Source organism: Pipistrellus hanaki (genome assembly GCF_964339955.1).
Source record: "Pipistrellus hanaki genome assembly, chromosome: 15".
Taxonomy (NCBI): Eukaryota; Metazoa; Chordata; class Mammalia; order Chiroptera; family Vespertilionidae; genus Pipistrellus; species Pipistrellus hanaki.
The window spans coordinates 26,865,756-26,888,195 of NC_140517.1; the positions used below are offsets into that span (position 1 = coordinate 26,865,756).

The window sequence follows — 22,440 nt, forward strand, 5'->3', positions numbered from 1 at the left end:
GCCCCTCCTGCTGGTTCAGAGCCAGCTCTTGGCCCAACTTTTGCTGGGTCACGGCGCTGCGTGAGGTTAAAGAGCTTTCCCTGTGGTGTGTACCTGCAGCCAGTGGCAAAGGGGGCCCCCGGGAGACTTCCTGGCCTGGGTCAGAGTACATGGAAAGGCAGGCCACCTCCCCAAGCCGCTGGTGCAGCCTGATACCCGCTCACGTGGGTCCCACTTGCCCACCCTGTAAAGACCTCAGTGTCTTCAGAAACTGGCCCAGCCCCACACAGGTCCTTCCTCGGCACAGAGCTCTTCCTCCCAGTTTTCCCAAGCAGCCCTGCACCTGCCCATGCTCACAGTGCCCACCCCGAATGCCTTCTCCATCCACGTGGCCAAAGCTGATGCCACCTCCTCCAGGAAGTCTCCTCTGATTGCAGCCAGGCAGGAGTCCCCTCCTCTGATGTTCCTAGACTCCAAGTTAAGTTCTATCTAGCATACAGTAGGTACTCAATAAATGCCACTCCCTGACCCCCATGCCCAGCCTCTGTGGGCCCCACAGGAGCTCTGAGCCCCAAAGCTATAGTCTATCTCCCCTGAGCACTGGGCCTGGGGCAGATGTCCAGAAGCGCTCTTGTGAGTGTGAATGCATGAACGAGGGGTTAGCCCTAGTGACTGGCCTTCCAGCCAAGAAAAGCCAGTTCTAGTTGCTGGAAACAAAAGGACCCTTGGGGATAGCCTGGTCTGACCCCCTCGCCCTTGGCTGATGGGAACAGGAGCCCAGAGATGGACAGTGCCCCACCAGTGACCAGGCGGCCACAGCTTGTGACCTCAGTCCTCGAAAAAGCAGCAAGGCATGCTTCCAGATCTCTGCTCTAAAAGTCTCTGCTCAGAAGTAGCATGAGTCAGTGCAGCTCACAGCCAGTAGCATGGCTCTGGATCGAATGGAGCCATGTGGCCAAGGCTGCCAGCAGCCAGACAGATTGAAACCCTCCCACAGGGACAGCCGGATCTTAGTAATGTGACCTATGCCGTCAGCCCCAATGGGGAGCTTTCTGGCCAGAGCTCGGAGCTCCCTGGAAGCTGCAGGTGTTTCTGAGGGCAGGTGGGGCCGTGGGGTCAGAGACTTCTGCTCCCCTTTAAACGCCTGCTCAGGATAGCCCAGGTGTAGCTGCAGCCTGGAGGGCCCACAGACCAGGCTCCCATCTGGCTTCCAGCAGCGTCCCAGGAGAAGGAATTCCACAACCCATCTGTGCACAGATGGGGACACTAAGGCAGTGTTTTTCAACCTTTTTTGGGCAAAGGCACACTTGTTTCATGAAAAAAATCACGAGGCACACCACCATTAGAAAATGTTAAAAAATTTAACTCTGTGCCTATATTGACTATATATAAAGTAATTCTCTTGAATAGGAATCAAATAAACACAAAGAAAGTATTTTATAATTACTTTATTATGAAATATTAAGTAAACAAAATAGTGAAAAATTATAAAATTCTTGTCTTGTCTGCACCTACGGCACACCAGGCAACATCTCGCGGCACACCAGTGTGCCGCGGAACAGCGGTTGAAAAACGCTGCACTAAGGCATGGGAAGGGAGTGCCCCTGCATGCCGGGCCATGGCAGGTCACAAGAATGTTGAGCCTTAGAACAATCCAATGAGAGTGGCACTGTTACCATCCCTACTCAAGGGTGTGGAAACTGACCTTTCCTCAATCTTGAGTGCCTACTGTGCGCCAGACTCCATGCTGTGGGGATGAGGCAGAGAAGAAACCACAGACTCCCTAGTTTGGGGGCCCCAGGCTCAGACAGAAACAAGGATAGTCAGAAAACCACACACACAGCAGATGATTCGCAAGGGACCTAATATACAGTTTGGACACAGTGGCCCGTGTCATTTCACAACAGCCATCAGGGGGCTCTCCTGGGATCCCCATTTTCCAGGCTCAGGTCCCACAGCAGGTCAGTGGTTTAGCCAGGACTTGCACTGGGCAGTTCAAAGTCCAGAAGGGAGGGTGGCATCTCATAGGCTTTGCCGTCTCTCGTGCAGGAGCTTCATGAGGGGCCAGGCTGCTGCTTTCTCCACACGGGGCACAGCCTGGCCCCAATCTGGTGTCCAGACCACGTGTGGCAAGGCTGGGGGAGGCCCTTCCTGGGACCCCAGTGCCTTCCACTAGCTGTGAGGCCACGTGTGAGTTCCTCACCTCTCCGTAGCTCTAAGGGTTCTGACCTCCAGAGCCACCGTGAGGACTTCTCCTGGAATTCTGAATAGGAGGCTGGCCTGCAGGGACTGGCGTCACTGCTCAGTCACTGAGTGCCACCCCGGGGCCCCCACCCCTTAGGGCCCCCCAGAGCAGTGACGCCAGTCCCTGCAGGCCAGCCTCCTATTCAGAATTCCAGGAGAAGTGACTGAGCTTCTGGCCCCCAGCCAAATGTTCAGAAGGAGCTCATGCTGAGGTTACTGCTATCATTCATTCATTCATTCATTCATTCAACAAACTTCACCCACAAGCCCTTGCTCCAAGGGGATGGAAGGGCTGGCCCCAGGCAGTGGGGCCCAGAAGAGGGGGCAAGACCTCTGCTTAGGAGGGAAGGGGCACGCAGGCTGCTGGGATCAAGAAGGATCCATGGGGCTGTCCAGAGGGGGAAGGACAGTACTGGAACCATCCCCACCCAGGAGAGACAGGGATGCTTGTGCCCCAAATCAGGCTATGATCCCTGGGAGGAAGCACCAGCAGTGCCTGGCGCTGCCTAGAAATACAGATGCAGACCCCACCCAAGGAGCTGGCCAGTGGGTCCCTAGGGCGAGTGGCTTGAGGCTTTCCTGTGTGCAACAGCCCTAAGACCATCACAGGACCAGGTGCGAGCCTCAAGCCAGACTCAGGTGTGCGTAGTCTCACCCCTTATTTCCCAACTCCGCTTCTGGTGTGAGGCCCCTCCTCTCAGCCAGTGAAGGTGTCCCCTCTGTCCTGCGTGGATTGTCCCTTGACCCCACCTGGGCTGTCACTCAGGTCACACAGATGGCCACCAGGTGCTCTTTATCCCTGCCACGGCCCCTGTAGGTCTAGGGCCTTTGACTCACAGGCCAGCCAGAGCCACAGAGGACTACTCTGAGGTGGCCGGGGGTCTTCTGAGCGCTCTCCCTTTTTCCCTTTCTCCTCCCCCCACCCTGACCCCCTTGCTCAGTCTGGCAGGAAGGCTTTTCTCCTCTTGTCTCTCAAAATGGCATTGGAGCTGAGCCCTTCCTCTAAAGATGGGGGCTTTGGTGCCCGCTGCTTCTGCTGCCAGCCTGTCACAGCTTCCGTGGGAGCCCGGAGCCTCCACAGCTCCCTCCTCACTTCTGTCTTTCCCTTTCAGGCTCCACCCAGGACCATGAGAGCAGGTTTCTCCAGGGAACCCCAAGGGGCAAGGATGGCCACGCAGCCCTCTCCCCACGGACCCCCTCGGACCACCGCATCCTCCTAGCGACCAGACGGAGGGGCCATGCCTGGAGAGCAGCCCCGCGGAGCACCACCCCCAGCCATGACCAGAGGCCTGCAATCCTGCCAGACAGCCAGCGGCATGGCCAGCGGCACAGCCCCCCAGCCCCTCGGCGAGGACAGTGCCCTGGCCAGCAGGACCCCCAAGGCCAGGAGGGAGCCGGGCAGCGGGACCCAGGCCATGGAGCCCCCTGATACCCAGCCTGGGCCGGCTAGGGAGGTGGAGCCCAAGGCCACCCTCCAGAGAGCCCAGCCCCTAAGCAGCCCCCCCAGGAAGGGCGGTAGCCCCCGGGCCCCCCTGGGGAGGAGCCACATACAGGCTCCCACAGGGCACACAGGCAGGGCAGACAGCAGCCCCCAGCAGCTCTATACGCTGAGCGTTTCGGGCTCTAGGGCCAGACCCGCTCTGGATGAGACCCCTGAGGGCCCACAGCGGGAGGGCCCCCGGCCCCCAGAAGCAGAGGCCCCTCCTGCCCCAGAAGAGCTCAACTTCCAAAGGTGCTTCCAGGAGACACCCTCCAGCTTTACCTCCACCAGTTATACCTCACCGAGTGCCACCCCGGGGCCCCCACCGCTTAGGGCCCCCCAGAGCAGTGACGCCAGTCCCTGCAGGCCAGCCTCCTATTCAGAATTCCAGGCCAGTGGGGCCGATGCCTGGCTTCCCGCTGCTGAAAGCAACTTCCCAGGTGCTAGTTTCAGGGTCCTTCCCCCAGAACCGGAGCCCTTCCCCAAAGGCGGCAGCCCCAGGGTGGCCTCCTTCCAACTCCCCTTCCCAGCACTGCCTGGGGCTGGCCCAAAGCCCTTCCCCGAGGACACGGCGGGGCCTGAGTACTCTGAGAGGGCCCTGGTGTTTGCCTTCCACCAGCCTCGGGGAGAATGGCAGGAGGAGGCAGTGGGCACAGGCGTGGCCTACCCCCTGCCCACCCAGTCTGCTCCCCCACCCCCGTCCTGCTTCTCCAGCCAGCCCGGGCACCTTGACCCCACCAGTGACCTCGGCCGTGCTCTCCCCACAACTGGTGCTGCTCGCCCGGTCCCCAGCCCCTTCTCAGAGAGCACGGTCACCTTCCCAGACAGTTTGCACAAGAGCCTGACCACAGCCCTCCCTGAGAGATCACCTTCAGCCCAAAATGGACTGGGGAGCCCCAGGGGACCCCCAAACTCTCTGCCCCAGAGACACTTTCCAGGGCAGGCTTATGGAAGCCCGGGAGCCAGTGGGGTGGGCGCCAGTCCTGGTTCTCTGGACACAGAGCTGGCCAACCCTGGGCCCCCACCCACCAGGCTGCCCCAGCTGTGGGATCCCACCAGAGCCCCTTACCCCACTCCTCCTCTGGGCCCCCCAGTCACCACCAGGGGTGTGTTCTTTGAAGGCCAGCCCAGCTCTGGACAGAGGTTTGGCCTTCCCCAGAGCCCCCCGCTGCCTTGGCCCCAGGTGCTGCCGGCCACCAGGCCCAGCCCCCATCAAGTAGAGATGCTGAACCGGGTGCCTTTTTCCCCAGGGACCCCTGAGTGGCAGGGGGGCTGCCAGGTAGCCCTGGGTGCTGCCAGCAAGACACCTGGACCTGGGGAGAAGCTGGTGCTGAGAAACAGCCCCGGCCAGCACAGCAGCAGCTCCCCAGGGCTGTTCACCTACAATGGACTGCAGGACCCTGGAGCCCAGCCCCTGTTCTTTGGGGTAACCCAGCCCCAGGTCTCACCCCAAGGGACCCCCAGCCTGCCCCCACCCAGGCTGGTGGGAGCCTCTCCCAGTGAGTCCCCACTGCCCTCACCTGCCACCAACACAGCCGGCAGCAGCACCTGCTCATCACTGTCACCGCTGTCCAGCAGCCCAGCCAACCCCAGCTCGGAGGAGAGCCAACTCCCCGGCCCACTAGGGCCCTCTGCCTTCTTCCACCCCCCCAGTCACCCCCAGGAGAACAGCAGCCCCTTCCCATCCCCTGACCCCTCACATGCCCTCCCCATCCACTACCAGCCAGAGCCAGTCAAGACCTTCCCTTTCCCCACAGAGGTGCTTGGGGCTGAGGGGACCTTCAAATGCCTGGAGGAGGTCCCCTTCCCCAGTGCGGTCCCCGAGGTGGGCAGTGGGCGGCTGGAGGGCTTCCCCCGGGAGCCGCCCCCCTACTCTGCCCACCACTTCCACCTCAGCAGCGCCAGCCTGGACCAGCTGGACGTGCTGCTCACTTGCAAGCAGTGTGACCGGAACTACAGCAGCCTGGCCACCTTCCTGGAGCACCGGCAGTTCTGCAGCCTACTCTTGGCCAGGACCAAGGACAGCCGCCAGCAGCCTGCAGAGATCCCCAGGCCTCCCGCTGCCCCCTCTGTGCTGGCTGCCCCCAAAGCACAGGCCCCCGGGAACCCCAGCCTTCTTAGCCACGCTAAGACGGTCCCCTTCCTGCTAGGGGGAGACCTTCGGGTGGATGGCAAAGATGACCCCCTGAGGACAACGTTCTTGCCCAGCCTGACCACTGCCCCTTTCCCACTCTCCGCTGCGGACCTGGACCTGGAGGACGATGCCAAGCTGGACAGCCTCATCACCGAGGCACTCAACGGCCTGGAATACCAGTCAGACAACCCCGAGATCGACAGCAGTTTCATCGACGTCTTCGCTGATGAAGAACCTTCTGGCCCCAGAGGTATCAGTGCTGGGCTGCCCCCCAAGACCAGGGTGGGTGGAGCCACGCCAGAGAACAAAGCCCACCCCCCGCTCCCAGCCACGGAGTCCCAGGCCCCCTGCCCTGCGGATGGGGGCTACACAGCCTGCAGCCGGCCCAAAACGCGATCCCTGGGCCCAGTGCCTGCGGAGGCAAATGGGGCCAGCCTGGCCAGCCAGCAGAGGAGAGGGAAGCGGTTTAAGTTTTCCCAGGGAGAACTGGGCACAGCCAACACTGCCAAGAGGTCGGGCAGGGGCACCAGAGCCTCCTGTCTGAGGCCCAGGAGGAAGGGAAACAGGGCTGAGCCAGCCCCACACCGCTCCTGGGACCTCAGGACCCGAGCCCTCAAGAGCCACACAGATCCCTGTGGAAGGCTCCTCCCGGTGGAGACCAGGAGCTCTAAGCGCCTCCGACTGTCCCTGCGGAAGGACTCCAGGAGGAGGAAGGCCTGGGGTGGCACCTGGAGCAAGGAGCTCATCCACAAGATCGTGCAGCAGAAGAATCAGCTGCACAAGCAGCAGGCACAGCAAGGCCAGGGCAGCTGCTTCTCCCTGTCAACCGAGGGGGCCGCACCCAGCGCCCCGGACGGCAGGCTGCAGGAATATGACTATGCTTCAGAGTCCGAGGAAGAGGACAACGTGCAGCCACGGGGCTCCCGCCTCAGAGGCCGGCCTCGCCACGGCCGCCGGCGGTGGCGCCGAGGTGAGAAGAGGAAGGAAATGGACTTAAGCCTGGGTCCTCGAGAAGAGCGAAAGCAGCAGAAATCCAGGAAGGTCGTGAGGCCGGAAACCACAAAGCCAGGCGGGCCTTGCCTAGGCCCCAGCGAGAGCCCTGAGACCATAGACAGCCCCAAGGAGAGAGACCCCGAGTATCTCCTGCAGATTCCCACCAGCACCAAGACCCCAGAAGAAAACCATCCATTGCTGGACTTCCCTCAAGAAGATGTTCCTCCTGACACCACAACGCTTCTCAGAGGCGCTTCGGGCTCTCCTCCGTCCAGCTGTGTGGAAGGAAGTCCCTGTCCTCCAACCCCTGAGCAACCACAACCACGCAGGGAGGACACCACGGTGCCCCACGGGAGCTCAGCAGTGCCAGGCGCAGGCAGTCAGCTGGGTGTCCCCCCGTGCACAGAACCCCCCATCTCTCATGACAAAGAGGACCTCCCTGCCTGCCTGCCAGGAGAATTGCTGGTCCCCATCACTAACACCACGGCTGCCTACCCCGAGCCCAGCACCCTGTTCTTAAAGACCCCTGATCTTGGGTGTGACTCTGCTCTTTTTAACAGAGACTCCCTGGTTTCAGCTGCCAAAGCAGAGCCCCAGCCCTACAGCAGTCCCCCCAGAAAGTTGCTCCTTGGACCCAAAGACCTGGCTGGCTGTCTCCCCAAAGACTTGTACTCCGAGCCCTTGGATCCAGACACTCCTGCAGCCAGTAGCATGCACCTGTGCCAGGAGGGTGTGGACTCCAGTTCCCTCCAGCCAAAACGTCCCGGGAATCCCCCCTACACAGTGGACACGGACCCAGGCAAAGCGGAATCACCACTGACCTTGGAGTCCACGCCCCTCCTCTCGGGGCTGCCCATGGACGACTTTGACCCACCGATCTACAGCAGCCTATCCGAAAATGGGGACGCACAATCACCGCCTACATGCATTGATCCACCCCCAAGGAAACCCCAGCTGGACCCACCATACCCCTCATTTCTGCCTGAGAAGGGCTGGTCTCTGCTGGAGGAAGTCTCCTCAATGCTATCCAGCCACCTGGATCATTCTCCTGACCTCTCAGGAGCAAAGGAGTTCAGTACGAAGTGTCCTCCTGAAAGGACAAAAGCCGCCACCCCTCCCCCTTTGCCGTGCAAGATTAACGAGTGTAGCATCACTTTTATGAGCAGCCTGTCTGAGGATGAATTAGAGATCAAAAGGTTGGTTACCGAATTAGAAAGTCAGCTGCAAAGTAAAAATGTGCATGAGGCCCCAGGAGAGCCGGGTGGAGCTCAGCCCACAGGCAGAATGCGCTCTGGCACAGGCACCCCGCTGCCCATCCATGAGGCTGCTTCACCCCAAAAGGACTCATTCTCCACAGCTGACCTCACTGATCTTGGGGAGTTGAGTCCACACCCAGAAGGGGCAGAAACAGCCATGGCCACCACAGAGGGGACCCTCGGGAGCCCCCAGGAGGAGTGGCCCTCGTTTCACCTGCGAGAAGCAGTCCCTCCCCCTGCCTCCCACGAAGACCAGGTTTCTGGAGCTTCTTTCAGCCCCACTGGGGCTGGCCTCAGTTTCCAGCCAGTGCAGAACACCAGAGTCTCCAGCAGAGGGCTCCCTGAGGCAGAAGAGGGCTGCAGGGGCTGCCCAGAAGCCTGTCTGGACCCGGAAGAGCCACTCAAACCCCCGTCGGACGGAGGGAAGTTAGTGAAGAGCAGCCCAAACCATGAGCCTTTATTTTTCAAAAATAACAAGTCCACCAGAATCCATCACAACGAAGACGAACTGCTGCTCCTTCCCTGCAAGGTGCGGGGGCCCAGCCAAGAGGACCCTGAGCTGGAGGGGCTCAGCAGTCCTGCTGCCCATTTGGCACCTGACTTGGCATTTCAGGGTGCTGCAGTTCTGCATCTGGGTGCCACCCCACCTTCTGGTACCAGGCACAGTGAGGTCCTCGAGGGACATTCTCTAAGCAGTGCAGATGAGACAGAAGAAACAGGTCCCCTCCACCCTGCAGCGGGGAGCCCTGGCTCTGAGGGTAACAAGAAGGCTGTGCCAGCAGGGGCCTCCCCAAGTCCTGGCTGCATGCCTGACATCAGTCTAGGCATGAGGCCCCAGGAGCCAGCCGAAAGCCCCCTATGTCAGCTCCAGCTCCTGGTGGCCAGAGCAGCTGAGAATGAAGATGATGACCAGAACTTACCAGGGCCCCAGCTTGCCAACACCCAGAGCCCTCACCAGAGCAACCCTTCAGATGTGGAAGGGGACATCATGGAGTGTGGGGATGTGGCCCACAGCCCTGGTCAGGGTTCTGATGGGGGTGTGCAGATGACAGCTATCTCCGAAATGGCCGGATGTCAGCTGAGGCCTGAGGCAGGTGACCATCTGGGCTCACTCGGCCAGGCTGAGAAGCTCAAAGACCCGGGAGAAGCCAGCCAGCTGCAACCAGAGAACTGCGGGAGCCTGGGGAGCCCAGACAACCTCGCCACAGTTAATGCCGATCCTGAAACTACCCGGGCCAGCCCCGCTGGGGCTGCAGACCAGCTAGGGGGGCAGGTCCAGGGAAGCAGACCGAATGTGGGACTTCAAAATGCAGCAGAGTCCACTCCCAGCCCCTGCTCCTCTGATGTGGAATCTTTAGTCCCGGCCTTGACAGCAAACCATGCCCAAAATGGGCCTGAGGACTGGACTCCAGAGGCGGCCAGTCCAGGCCTTAAGAAACACCTGCTACTCACTGACGAGAGCCCAGAGCTCCCCATGAGAGACCTGGCCAGCTGTGCCCCCTTACCCATTTCTGCAGCCACCCCTGTCCCCTGCAGCCTGGAGCACCTGCTCCAGGAAGACCCGCCCACAGTGCCCTCAGGTGAGCTGAGGGGGCTGCTCCCAGTGTCGCCATCGCTCGGGGACCCTACCAGCATGAAGCACCTGCCAGCCTATTCCTCTGCCGGTACAGCTCTAAAAGGGGCTGACTGCACCCCAGCTCCCACAGATGCTAGGGCTGGAGAGTCCCTGGCCACCTCTTCATCTTTGAGGACAAGCCCTTGTTGCCTCGAGGAAAGCCTGGTTTGCCACTCTCTCCTAGGGGAACGGAGCCCACTGGAAGACGCTTCTGCAGGCCAGCCCGGTCTCAGCAATGCCTTCATTTCCCCCCACGAGGGGGACCACCCTGAAGGCCACATGTCAGGATCCCTAGAGGGTTCTAGGAAAGAGGGGCTGAGAGAATCTTCTGCCTATGACGTCCCTTCTCCCCCATTGAGGGCCATATCCCCAAGAGTGACCCTCCAGGCTGCAGCCCTACCCGGCATTCCTGCCACAGATGACATGGGAGCAGTCAGAGGCCCCAGGGCTGAGTGGCCAGACCCCCACTGCAGGGGATCACTACCCCACAACAGCTCAGGCAGGACGCCCGAGGGCCCCCCCTCAGAACACCCAAGACACAGGGACGGCCAGAGCATCACCACTGTGCCCGCTGATGCTTCCTCCCAGAGGACGGCAGGGCCAGAGCCTCGTGCCTGCCAGGAAGGTGAGGCCGGGGCCAGCACCCAGGGCGAGGAGGACCTTAAGATACCTGGGGCTGGGTGCCCTGGCATTTCCAAGGCTTCAGTAGCTAGCCCAACAGTCGCCTGCCCTGGTGAAGGTCTCCAGCAGGACAGAGCCACGTCTCTGAGCAGCACAGCCAGCAACTCCAGGCCCAACTCCCCGCAGAGCCTCAGAAACGTCCCCCAGCAGGTGCCCCAGGGGGACCCTCTATGTCCCCAGGACCCCAAACAGAAGGCTGGTGGCTTTAAAAACAGCCCCGTGTCTACTGAGAGCAGCTGCTGGAAGAATCGAGACCACAGCGGGTGGCCTGTGACCTGCGAGGTCTGCTCAGCCACCTTCCGATCCGGACCAGGCCTAAGCCGCCACAGAGCCCGGAAGCACAAGCTACAGGCAGTCACCTCCCAGCCAAGCCCCCCAGCCCCGGCTGCTCCCCAACCTGGGGAGCCTGCAGCCCAGATGAACCGCCCCCCTGGGAAAAAAAGCTGCAGAGCACCTGGGAAGGAGAAACTGAGGCACAGGCTGAGCAGCCCCAGCCTCACTGCTGGGTCACCTCCGGTCCAGGGCTCCATGGCTCCTGAGGATGTCCCGGCTCCCAAGGTGTCCAAGGGGCTCAGGAGTGGGGCCAGCATTGTGAGAACACCAGTCTGTCCCCCCAGCCGGGAACCACACACCCCAGACCTGGTCAAGCCGGGAGTGGGCTCAAGGCCTGCAGAGCCCAGGAAACGGGACTTGCAGCAGAGGGATGGCCCCTGTCCCAAACGGGCAGAGGGAAGAGGAGGCAAGAGGCGGGGCAGAGCGCCCATGGACATCCCCCGCGAGCCAGAGGGGAAATCAAATAAGAAACCGAGAAAGCCGAGAGCGAGAAGGTTCCGGGAGGAGCACGGTCCTCCAGTCTCTCCAGATGTGATTTCAGATAGAAGCCACTGGAATCCATCAACTGCAACTGTCAATTACCCACCCCCTCTGAGCCACTGCCTCTCACAGGAAGCAGAGCAGGAGACTGAGGTCACACAGCTGCCTCTCCTCCTGGCCACAGAACTGGAGGGGACGTCCGCACAGAAGTCACCTGGGAAGTTGATGGCACCTCCAGGGAGAATGGAGCAGGTGCCTCCTGCAGAAGAGACGAGGGAGCAGAAGGCAGCCTTGGCAAGGGGTTCCTGGGGACCCAGAGAGACCAGGACATCGGATGTCTGCAGAGAACTGTCAGGGGCAGCTGGGGGTACACCTGCAGGGCTCAGCAGTGTAACCGAGACTGAGTCAGGGCAAGCTGAAGAGCACAAGCCCCCCTGGGGACCCTCAGGCTCCCCGGAGACTTGTGGTTCTGAAGCAGGTGACACCATCAGCAGTTGCCTCCCAGGCCCTTTGGACCCCTGCAGTGTCCAGGAGCATGAAGGTGTCACTCCTGAAGCCCCCGGCCGGGGTCTTGGGGACCCTCTGAGCTTGTTTGATGATGATGCCTCCTTTTCCCAGCTCTTCCCTCTGGGCAACCACTTAACTCGGAAGAAGAACCCCCGAGTCTATGGGAAGCGCTGTAAAAAGCCAAAGCCTCTGCCACTGCCAGAGCCCTGGGAGTTCCAGGGCAGTGAAACTCTGCCCTCTGCCCACATGCCCACAGATCTCAGTGACTCAGGCTCCCTCTGCCTGACCCTCGAGGACCCATGGAGTGACGAGACCATGGGCCTACCTGAGTCCTTCCTCCTGGAGGGCTTCCTGAGCAGCAAGATGCCTGGCATTGACCCCTGGGCCCCTGGACCCAGCCTATGGGCCCTGGAGCCTGGCCCAGAGGCAGACTGTGCCAAGCAGGAACCCTCCTGCAATGCCAAGGACCACCCGTCGGAGAACATCCCTGAGCTGCACATGGTCCCAGCGGCTTGGCGAGGCCTGGAGCTGCCGGCCTCCGCTGATGAGACCGCCTTTTCTCTTGGGGACATGAGCCCTGAGCCTCCCAACCTGGAGCTGGAACACTACAACTGCGGGCTCCCGGGGGATGCCGTAGCTCTAGAGAGGCTCAGCTTTGAGATGCAAGATATATGCTTTCTGGGACCCTGCGAAGACCCTGTGGCTCTCTCCAACATGAGCTTCTTAGACTTCAAGGCCACAGTCACCTCCCAGGGGTCACAGAGCAAAAGGACAGAGGAGGGGGCCAAGGCCAGAAGGGCCCCAGTCAGAGACGGGAATGCCAGGGCCAAGGGGACACCCTACAAGTGCAGGGTGTGCTTCCAGCGCTTTCATGGCCTGGGAGAGCTGGACCTCCATAAGCTGGCCCACAGCCCCTCGCCGCCCCCCACCTGCTACATGTGTGTGGAGCGCAGGTTCGGTTCTCGAGAGCAGCTGAGGGAGCACCTGCAGGAGAAGCATGTGCAGGGCCGGGCGGGGCTGTGGGCCTGCGGCATGTGCCTGCGGGAAGTGGCTGATGTCTGGATGTACAACGAGCATCTGCGGGAACATGCCCTACGATTTGCCCGAAAGGGGCCAGCACGGAGGTCCCTGGGAGACCCATCTGGACGCTGGGAGGGGGACGGCACGGTCACACACTTCCTGAACAGCATGATGGGGCAGGCATCCAAACCCCACAGGGGCAAGTGCTCAGCTGGCCAGACAAATAGGAACCCTGCAGAGAGGGAGAGGGCAAAATCCAAAGCTCGTACCAAAAACTCTAACCAGGATGGCACTTTGATGCCAGACAGCACCTCAGCCAAAAGCAGTCCATCAACCTGTGCAAACCCAGCTCTGCCCAGCAGTTCTGCCCCTCTCCCTGGCTCCACCAAGACATGCCCCAGCTTGTCCCCTGCACCCTGCCCCGACCGAGAGCCCCTACCCCACACCATCCCAATGCATCAGGACTGCAAGGACCCCTCCCGAGACTGCCACCACTGCGGCAAGCGGTTCCCCAAGCCTTTCAAGCTGCAGCGCCACCTTGCGGTGCACAGCCCGCAGCGCGTCTTCCTGTGCCCCCAGTGCCCGAGGGTCTACCCTGAGCCCTGCGATCTTCGTGCGCACCTCGCCATGGAGCACGGGGTGAGGGAGGAGCTGGAGCTGCAACACACCCCACTGTATGACTGTGAGCTCTGTGCCAACGTCACCCACATCAGCAAGAGGTCCTTCATCTGCAGCTCTTGCAACTACACGTTCATCAAGAAAGAGCAGTTTGACCGACACATGGACAAACACCTGAGGAGGGGGCAGCAGCCCTTCAGATTCCGCGGGGTGCGGAGGCCAGGCGCCTCTGGGCAGAGGGCCCGGGAGGGCTCGCTACCTAGTAAACGGCGCAGAGTGGCCACGCCCAGCAGCGCCCCTGGGCTTGTTGTGGACAGCTCTCTGTCTCTGGGCAGCAGCCCCACCCTGAGCGAGGCATCCATGCCAGCCCTGCTCCAGCCCTGCCTAGAGGCAGCTCCTGGTGGCACCCAAGGTCAGCCCAGGAGCCCAGAGAGGTCCATGGATCTTGAGGGCCACCTGGCCAAGAGCAACAATCTGCCCTTTGACTCCCAAGAGTTTATTCTCCCAGCCCTGTCTTCTTTCCCAGCAGTCTCAGCTGATGGCAAAGATGTCCACAAGCCAGACCAAGCCCTGGAGAGCCCCACAGCTGAGGCTTCCCCAGGCATCCCTGGGCCTCTTCTCCAGCAGGCTCTCCCTCTGGAGGGATTTCTACCCCATCCAGGGGCCAGGGGCCAAGCCTCAGAGAGCCTAATCTCAGGGAAAGGCAGGACCCCAAGTGCCCCTGGCAAATGTGCTCCTGACAATAACCCAGAAGCCTCCTCCATGCTCCGGAAGGAGAAGCAGGTGTCCACGTGCTACATGGTGTCTCAGGGGGAGAAGGGAGTCCCCTCCCACAAGGGGAGCGCCACCAAGCACTCAAAGGACAGGCCAACTCTGTCTCTCCTCAGCAAAGCCCCCAAGTGCCCGGTGCAACCAAAGAAGGCCATGGCCAGCCCAAAACCAGGAGAGCCAGCCCGTGGCACTGAGGACAGGCAGAAGGCCACTGCCCTCAAACCCAAGCCAGGCCCCAGCTCCCAGGGCAATGGAGGCCCACAGCACAGCAGCAAGACAGCAGGTGGCAGCCAGCCTCAGCCAGCCAGTGGGCAGCTCCAGAGCGAAACAGCCACTACCCCATCCAAACCCAACGGCCCAGCCCAGAGCCCTGCCCCAGACAAGCCCCCCACTCGAGCCCCAGCCAAGGGCTACTCCAAGGCCCCAAGGGAAGGTGGTGACCAGGGGCCCCAAGGGAGCCTGGTCCCCAGGGAGGACAAGGAGGGCAAAGAGAAGAAGAGAAAGGGCCGGGCCCTGGATCCAAACAAGAGTGAAAGTATGGGGAGCTTGGGAAGGGCCCCTTCAGTGTCTGACAAACCCCGCCGGGCTCCCAGGAAGCAGGCTACTCCCAGCCGTGTGCTCCCTGCCAAGCCCAGGCCCGGCGGCCAGAGCAGCGTTACACTGCCTCAGCCCTCAGAGCAGCAGAGGGGGGAGCCCAGCCACACACACCGGGACTTCAGACGCAGCAGAGACGGACTAGGCAAAGCCTTTCCCCAGGCGAGACCCCTGCACAGGACCCCCAAGAGGGGCAGAGCTGTCCGAGGTGCTGAACATGCCCATCGCCGAGCCTGCTGGACTGCTGAATCCCAGAACGACCTCCTCAGCCAGCTCTTCGGACAGAGACTAACCAGCTTCAAGATCCCTCTAAAAAAGGATCCCTCTGAGTAATTTATAGGAGTGAGAGAGTGCATGGGAGAAGGGCTGGGGGGTGAACCCAGTGAATATGGGACTCCTGTCTACACTGGCAAGCTTCAGTACTCAGAGATAGTTTGACTGGTGGCCACATCTTAATCCACCTGACTTACCATGCAAATGCTCAGACTCCAGTGTTAGAGCTGAGACTCTCATGCTTGGAGTAGGGCCTGGGGTTGATGGACAGCAAAACCCTTCAACCTAGAAGGTTGGGGCGAGGGGCTGGCCAGCAGCAGGCTCTTTGAGGCCACGCAGCTGTTTTTTCAGTACCAAGAACTTGAAGAAAGAGCAGCTCACGCCTTGCATCCCTTATGCTCCCTCCTTTGAAGGCCTGGACAGGGTCCTCCCCTCCATGTCATCTAGTAGAGAAGCAAGTTGAGGCAACTACGGTCAGATCACAGCAGGACCTCTCTTGGTCTTGCTGCTGTTGCTGCAATTCCAAAGTGGCCTTACAAATCAAATGGTGGTGGTGGCGGGGGGGGGTCCTCTCCACCTAGTGGTTTGTGAGCTATCTGGCTCCCCAAGCACATGGTCGTGATGGCCACTATCCATACCACAGACAAAAGCACTGGTTTCCAGTGCACCTTGACCCCTGAGGACCAGGTTCCCATTGGGACTGGGAGGAAGCTGCTCAACAGCCAGCTCCCACCAGTTCTTCCTCCCCATCCCACACACACACCCCAGCCTCTGTGGTTGCCTTTCTAGAGCTTTCCTCCTACACAGAGCTCTCAGCTGGCAAGTATCAGCAATGTAGCTCTGATGTTTCTGGTGCTATTTTCATATTGTAATGTGAATACAGGCTTCCTTGATTTGTCTTACCTGGGTGGATTGGGGGGGGAGACAGACTGGAGAAGTGAGAAGGGGGCTGCATGGAAGGCCCACAAGCACCAGCCGCCCCAAGAAGTCTTTCACTGGCTCCCCGGCCAGCAGGCTCCAGCCTCAGGGTTGGTTGCAGTCAGAGAAGCTGGCTGGGACACTCAGGGCCGGGTGTGGCGCTGCTGGCATCTCATGCACTGAATGTGACCCAGGGCTCGATATGCACGTCCTTTTCACAGAATCGTGTCTTCAAAGCGAGTAGGAGTGTGGGAGAGACTTCCTTCTGTTCTTGGTGTCTGCGGTTCAGTTTGTTTCCTTCTGTTTGTTTTTTTTTTCTGTTTTTTTTTTTTTTTTCATTTTTACCTTGGGTACAATGTGCATGTCAAAAGTTTTTATTTTGGTATTTTGAAAGAGACCAAATCAGGCCCAAATCTCCTTTCTAGAAGGTGTTGTGTGCCCCTCAGAACGCCTCTTTAGTGCTAATAAATAAAACATGGGGAGCTCTGAGGCTGCGCTCTGCAAATCACCGCAAACTCATCCTGTCAAATACATTCCCACTATTCTCACAGAAAGCCTCTGCCGTGTGGCGTCGGTCCTCCCACCAGCCCCGCCCTGCCTGCCATCTGGGCCCACACCTGACTCATGGAGTGTCAGCTTCCGCTGCCACTGTTGTCCTGATACCAGGGCCATCTGGCCCTGTAGAGTCTCCCCCAAGCAGCAAAGCGGTCCCACCAGCCCCTCCAGGATCGGTAACACGTGCCGATAATGCCATAGAGCAGCCTCACTTTGTTTCTGAAGCTTTCAGTGCAGGAAAGATAGGAAATCATTAACTCAGCTCAGTTTAGGGGACACAGGAAGGCAGCAGAGGCGGCATGAGGGTTAAAATCAGGAGACCCTCCCCCATCTCAGGCTCAGACACGAGGGGCTCACTAAGACCTGAAGACCCCCTCAAGGACTCCAGTGTCTGGGAAATGCACCTGGAGGGCAAGCGAGGCTGTCTAGATTCAGGTACCCATCTGGTCCTGCCCATGACAAACACCTGGGCGCAGCATGAGGGGTACCGCTCAGAGCAGGTCCCAAATAACACATGCTGGGTAGAGGAGAAGAGCCTCGCCAAGCCCTCTCCTCAGAAAGAGGGATACCACCTGTGAAATGGTAACTGGGGCCTCATCACTTCTGCCCAGGCCCATAGACCCCTGCCCCAGCTACACACCCCTGCCTGCCCGGCTCACCTTCATCCCTCCAGGCCTTTGCCTGTGCATTTCCCTCCACCGGGAATGCCCTTCCCAGGTCCTCTTCCTAAGTCTTAGCCTCTCCCATTGGTGTGCCCCCAGCCCCAGGTGGGCAGCCATGAGGGAAAGTGAGGGGCCCGGCCATTCACCTCCCATTTATGCACCTGGTCTGCACTGGGAAATGAGCCAGAGGCAGCTCCCACGCTCAGAAATTTCCAAACAGATTCTGTCAGGAGTAGGGGCTTCAGTCTCTTTGAGAGTCTCTGTGGCAGGGCCTCTGACAAGATGGGTGATCAGGGATGGGAAGAGCCCGACTGCCACACAAAGGAGGGACGAGTGGAGTTGGGGTGTTGGGGTGAGCCATGTTTGAGACAGGCTGTCTGGGGACTCGGCATGGAGACCCATGAGGTCCAACGTGTTTGCACGACTGGATGCTCACATTCCTGGGTGCCCCCATTTAGCCCACCATACCTCTGGCAAGGCCTGGGGCCAGCAGCATCTGTATCACCTGGGAACATGGTAGACATTCCAGGCTCTGCCCAAATTTCAATCAATCAGATGCTGTGGGGTGGATGAGCACTCTGTGATGTCACATATCCTTGGGGTGCTGATGCTCACAATATTTGGGAACCTATCATGGCTCCTGTCTGCTCAGGGACTGGTGTGAACAAGACACCCCACTCCTGTGGCAGTAACCCCCTCTGCAGCCAGAGCCCCCAGCATGCACATGCCCAACTGGCCAGCAGGTGGCAGCATTTGTTCAGCAGGCTGGGCACCAAGGCCACTGGCAGCTGAACTCTAGACCTAGAGTCACCTACCGCTTTCACATGCAAACACAACAGACATATGCCATAGCGCCACCCCCTTCCACAGGTTCAGAAACCAAGCTTACTGCACATATGTGTGCACCCTTCCATAGCTTTACACACACCGGCACGGCATACAGCCCCACACACCAGCAAACATGGGACTTCCCAGACACACTGAGGCATGAGTGATTGTGGGTGTGTCTAGGAGGACCTGACCCTTGAGAGGTCCCCAGGCGCATCCCAAAGTGCCTGTTTGAGCTATGGAGTGGGCTGGATGAGGATGGGTGAGGGTTTGGGCAGGAGCAGGGCCACTGCTCCCTGAGGACCTGAGGAAGTGCCTGGCCATCCTGCAGCTGAGAAAACAGCATAGCCCACCACCCCTCCCCGTTTCTACACACACACACACACACACACACACACACACACACACACACACAAATGTCCTCAGGCAGTGCTGCTGCTTCTGCCCTGGTTCACCATCTAGGAAGCCTGCAGGGTTCCTCCAGGGGCTGGCTGCCCTGAGGCAGGCAGGAGGAGTGCTAGCAGAAAGTAACATAAATGTCTGCATTGTTCAACTGCATCCTCGAATAGGCTCCAAAGCCTGACCCCAACAACCTCTCTGCCCCACCAGCTCAGAGACAAGCAGGAAAGAAGATGGTGCTTATGAGCAAATGAGCAGGTGGAGGGGGGAGGCTGGGAGAGAGAAAGAGCAGGGGTTGCCTGGACTTTGGTGGTGGTCAAGGCAGCCAGAGGAAGAGCAGCTGGTGGTAGAGTGGCAGGCCAGCCTCCATCCCCCCAGACACCCTAAAGAGGGAGCTTTGCTAGGCAGACCCGCCCCAGGGGAACTGACTAGGGAATGTTACTTAAAGTGGGCTTACCTCAGCTTCTGGGGCCACAAAGGCCATAGAGAGTCCAGTCTCCTGGGAAACTGTGTGGATGGCGCACAGTGGGAAGAATCCAGTGGAAAGGATCCCACAGAGCTGGCCTCAGAGAAGCAGACATCCACCAGGGAAGGGCAAATCCTTGGCACTCCGGAGTGGCCATGGTCAGGATTCCTTGAAGCACCCCCAATGAGGGGATAGGACTTGGAGACTCATTTGTCCTCCCTATGTCACCTATGAATGTGCTGCGTGTGGGCTCTGAAAATCCAGTCTGAGACCACATGACCCCTGTTTCTACGCTGATCCAGTGAGTGGGCAGCACATTTCTCGCAGAAGCCTGACCACAAGGCCCGAGGTCCTGCTGCTGTGGGAATGGTGGCCCCAAGCAGCCACACTGAGCCCCTCGGGGTCATCTCTCCTTTCCGCCCACTCTGGGCCTGGGCGCCCAAGGCCTCTTTCCCTCAGGACACTGCCTACCTCACTGACTGGCTGGTATGGCCTTGTGGGCTGCAGCTCAAGGCCACAGGTCTCCTCCCCGGAGTCCCCAGGCAGAGAGGAGACAGGACTGGGCCTCCCAAGGGCCAAGGTTTAGCTGCACCTATACAAACTGCACCTTTGCCTGCCCTGCCGAGAGACCCCCAGAACCATGCCTGAGGCCTAGGAGGGAGACAGGTGTGTTCAGCCACAGGCATAGAGTCAGGTACCCATCTGAGCCGGGAGACAGCAGACCTCAGGCTCATCACCATCAACACCTCAGTTTTCCCACTCATTAAATTGGCACAATTACCAAAAACCCTTCCAGTCATGACACTTAGAGACTCTTAGGCCTACGTGTTGTGGCTAGACTGGTGGGTCTCACTCCTCTGCCCTCCACCCCCCACAGCATGCACCTGGCTCTTCCTTCACGTATGTACTCACATGACACCTCCCATCTGTAGCCTCTCCTGTTTTAGGTGGCAACTGCACCCCCAGTGCCTCGGCAGGCCCCCACCCTGCTTTATAGCATGTTCGACCTTCTGGTGTGTCCCAGGGCCCAGTCCTTAACTGTGGCTATTGGCGTCCTGCTGCTAGACTGTGTGTTCACAGTTTTACCTTTAATGACTAGGGTAGGAGCTCAATACATGTTTGTAGGTGGGAAGAAGTGAGGAAGGGACAAGGGAGAAAGGAAGGGAGCAGGGCCAAGGAGTGGAAGCAGAGGAGGAGAGGAGGAGAGGAGGGAACAGGATGGGGGGGGGGGGGAGGGGAAGGGAGTGGAAAAGGGGAAAAGAAGGAGAAAGAAAGAAAGAAAGAAAGAAAGAAAGAAAGAAAGAGAGAGAGAGAGAGAGAGAGAGAGAGAGAGAGAGAGAGAGAGAGAAAGAAAGAAAGAAAGAAAGAAAGAAAGAAAGAAAGAAAGAAAGAAAGAAAGAAAGAAAGAAAGAAAGAAAGAAAGAAAGTCCTCCTGTGGGTAAGTGTGCATTTCCTCTGTAGTGATATAACCACATAACCCCAGCTCTCAGAGTTGGGAAATGTGCAGATAATACTTCCTTCCAGATAACACTTGCTCCTGGTACTGCCTTGCCTCATGGGGTCAATGGGCCACACTTGGGCAGCTGCATGAAACCGTGGCTCTAGCTAATACCCAAGGACCTAGGACGGTCTCCAGGCAACAGCCTTTGAGCCCAAGGATATCAGAGGGGGTGGCTTGTTAGAGATGCTAGCGCTATAGAGAACCACCATGCCCAGGAGAAGTGGTTCCAGGACGACTCTCTCTACTGCCCCTCAGATGGAATCCACAACTGCAGGCAGAACTGCCTGAGCCCAGTCTCCAAGCCAGAGCCACCCACCCTCAATGGGGGCAGCCAAGGCAGCAACCCCCAACGTGCTCCCACCAGCCTGGGGGGGCCCAGACAGCATCTAGTTGTCTTTAGGCCAACTCCTTCTCTGCATCTTTTGCAGGCAGCCTCCTGATTCCTAACTTAATTTATTTTGACATCCTTGCTGCCTTTTGACCTCCTTACGGAGTCACATGGTGCTTAAAACTCATTATCCCCCCATTGAAACAGGAAGTTAATTAAACCCTTCACAGAGCCAGTGTTGATGAATGTCAGGATGGGCCCCTGATGCAGCTACCCAGCGGCCTTAGGCTGACCTGCAGAGCTGGGGGAGGGGGGGGATGGGGGAGCTGAGTGAGGCCTGGCCCTGGGACAGACGGGCCCCCTTCCCTCCAACGCAGCAGCCAGTGTTCATTCTGGAGCAGAGGGTGTGGATTTCTTAGGGAGAATCCAGCTCTGCCACGTACCTGCTGTGTGGCCTTGGGCAAGTGACTTCACTTCTCTAAGCCTCAGTTTACTCATCTGGCAAATGGAAATTCTAACAGTCTTTCAAAGAGCCATTATAAGCAGATGGTGCATTGATCTGCCCAGCACAGGGCCTGGCACCGAGGAACCCCCCAGGACATTTCTCTCACGTCTGCTAGTGTTAGATGACAGAGCACTGAGTGCTGCGGAAAGGCCTCTGGTTCCCACAACTGGAGCAGAGAGGAAAGGCCGAGTCTTGTCTGGGAGCAGTCAGGGGCTTCCCTAAGAAGGGAAGTGGGAGAAAAGTGCCAGGCAGTGGGAGAGAAGGATGCATGTGGCAGCAGGACCAGCTTTCACAAAGGCCCAGCCTGCAGGACACCTGGACTTTAGTACAAGGAGGTTCAGAAAAGAGGGTAAGAGCAGGGCAGGCCAGGGCAGAGGTCATCACCAGCAGCGGGGTCAGGAGTGGCTCTGGGGGACCAGTGGGGTGGGGACAGTGGTTAGGGTGGTGACTGAGGGAGGCTTGGAGCACGATGGGGTGGTGGTGATGTGCCAGGGGGCATTTGGGAGCTATGAAGAGATGAAGTCGCAAACAGTGGAGGGACAGTGAAGCTCTTCGTGGGCCTGGTGTCCGGAGACCCTTCATCTAGCCTGGCCTGGGGACCTGCTCTGTGCCATAGACTGCTGTGGCCCTAATCATTTGAGACCCCACCCTCAGCCCTCCCTGCCTTTGCACCTACTCTTCCCACACTGAGAATGCTCGTCTCCCATGACTCTTTTTTGAGCATCCTCTTTATTCTTCAATGTTCATCTTAAGTTTGTAGAACATTCTGTGGCTTCCTTGGTCATAGCCCAACAATCAGTGCAGGGCCTGGCATGCAGGAGATGCCACAATTAGCTCTTTCCCCCACCCATAGCAACTGTCCAGCCATGGGCCACCCTCCCCTGGAATTAACCTGCCTGGGGTTACAGGAAACTGCCACTTCTGAGCTGGAGGACCACCCTGGGCCTTAGTGCCTTCATCACTGCAACAAGAGCCTTGAGCACTGTGTCCAGGCCCAGCTCTGCCACTTTCTGCCTGGTGACCCTAATGGCTGTAACCAGCAGAGGGATGCACAAAGATTTCGTGAAAGAATATGAACCAGCCCAAAGAAAGGGCTTAGAAATGTTCGTGACGGACAATGGCATCACTCCTAGAATGGGCGTCCAGAGCGAGCCATGCTCAGGCCTTTCCTGGGACCAGACACCCTTGGAACCTCCTGGGAGGCCTCCAGGGAGCCTGCTATCAGCCTTGGAATCCAGTGAGCAGGGGAACAGCCAGGCCTTAGCCAAGGCAGCCCTGCTCCATGCAAAGCCCCTCCCAA

General features: G+C 59.1%; 1 protein-coding gene across 4 annotated transcripts in view; it reads left to right on the forward strand.

Moving 5' to 3' along the window:
* ZNF469 (zinc finger protein 469) overlaps positions 1-16,385 on the forward strand; it is a 289,966-nt gene extending 273,581 nt beyond the window's left edge. For all 4 annotated transcript variants that reach the window (XM_084905026.1, XM_084905027.1, XM_084905028.1 and 1 more), the window contains one exon: positions 3,336-16,385. In XM_084905026.1, coding sequence (XP_084761152.1) covers positions 3,462-15,038 — 11,577 coding nt within the window. In that variant the 5' untranslated portion in view covers positions 3,336-3,461 and the 3' untranslated portion in view covers positions 15,039-16,385. The remainder of the gene's footprint in view (positions 1-3,335) is intronic.
* Positions 16,386-22,440: the final 6,055 nt, after the last annotated feature.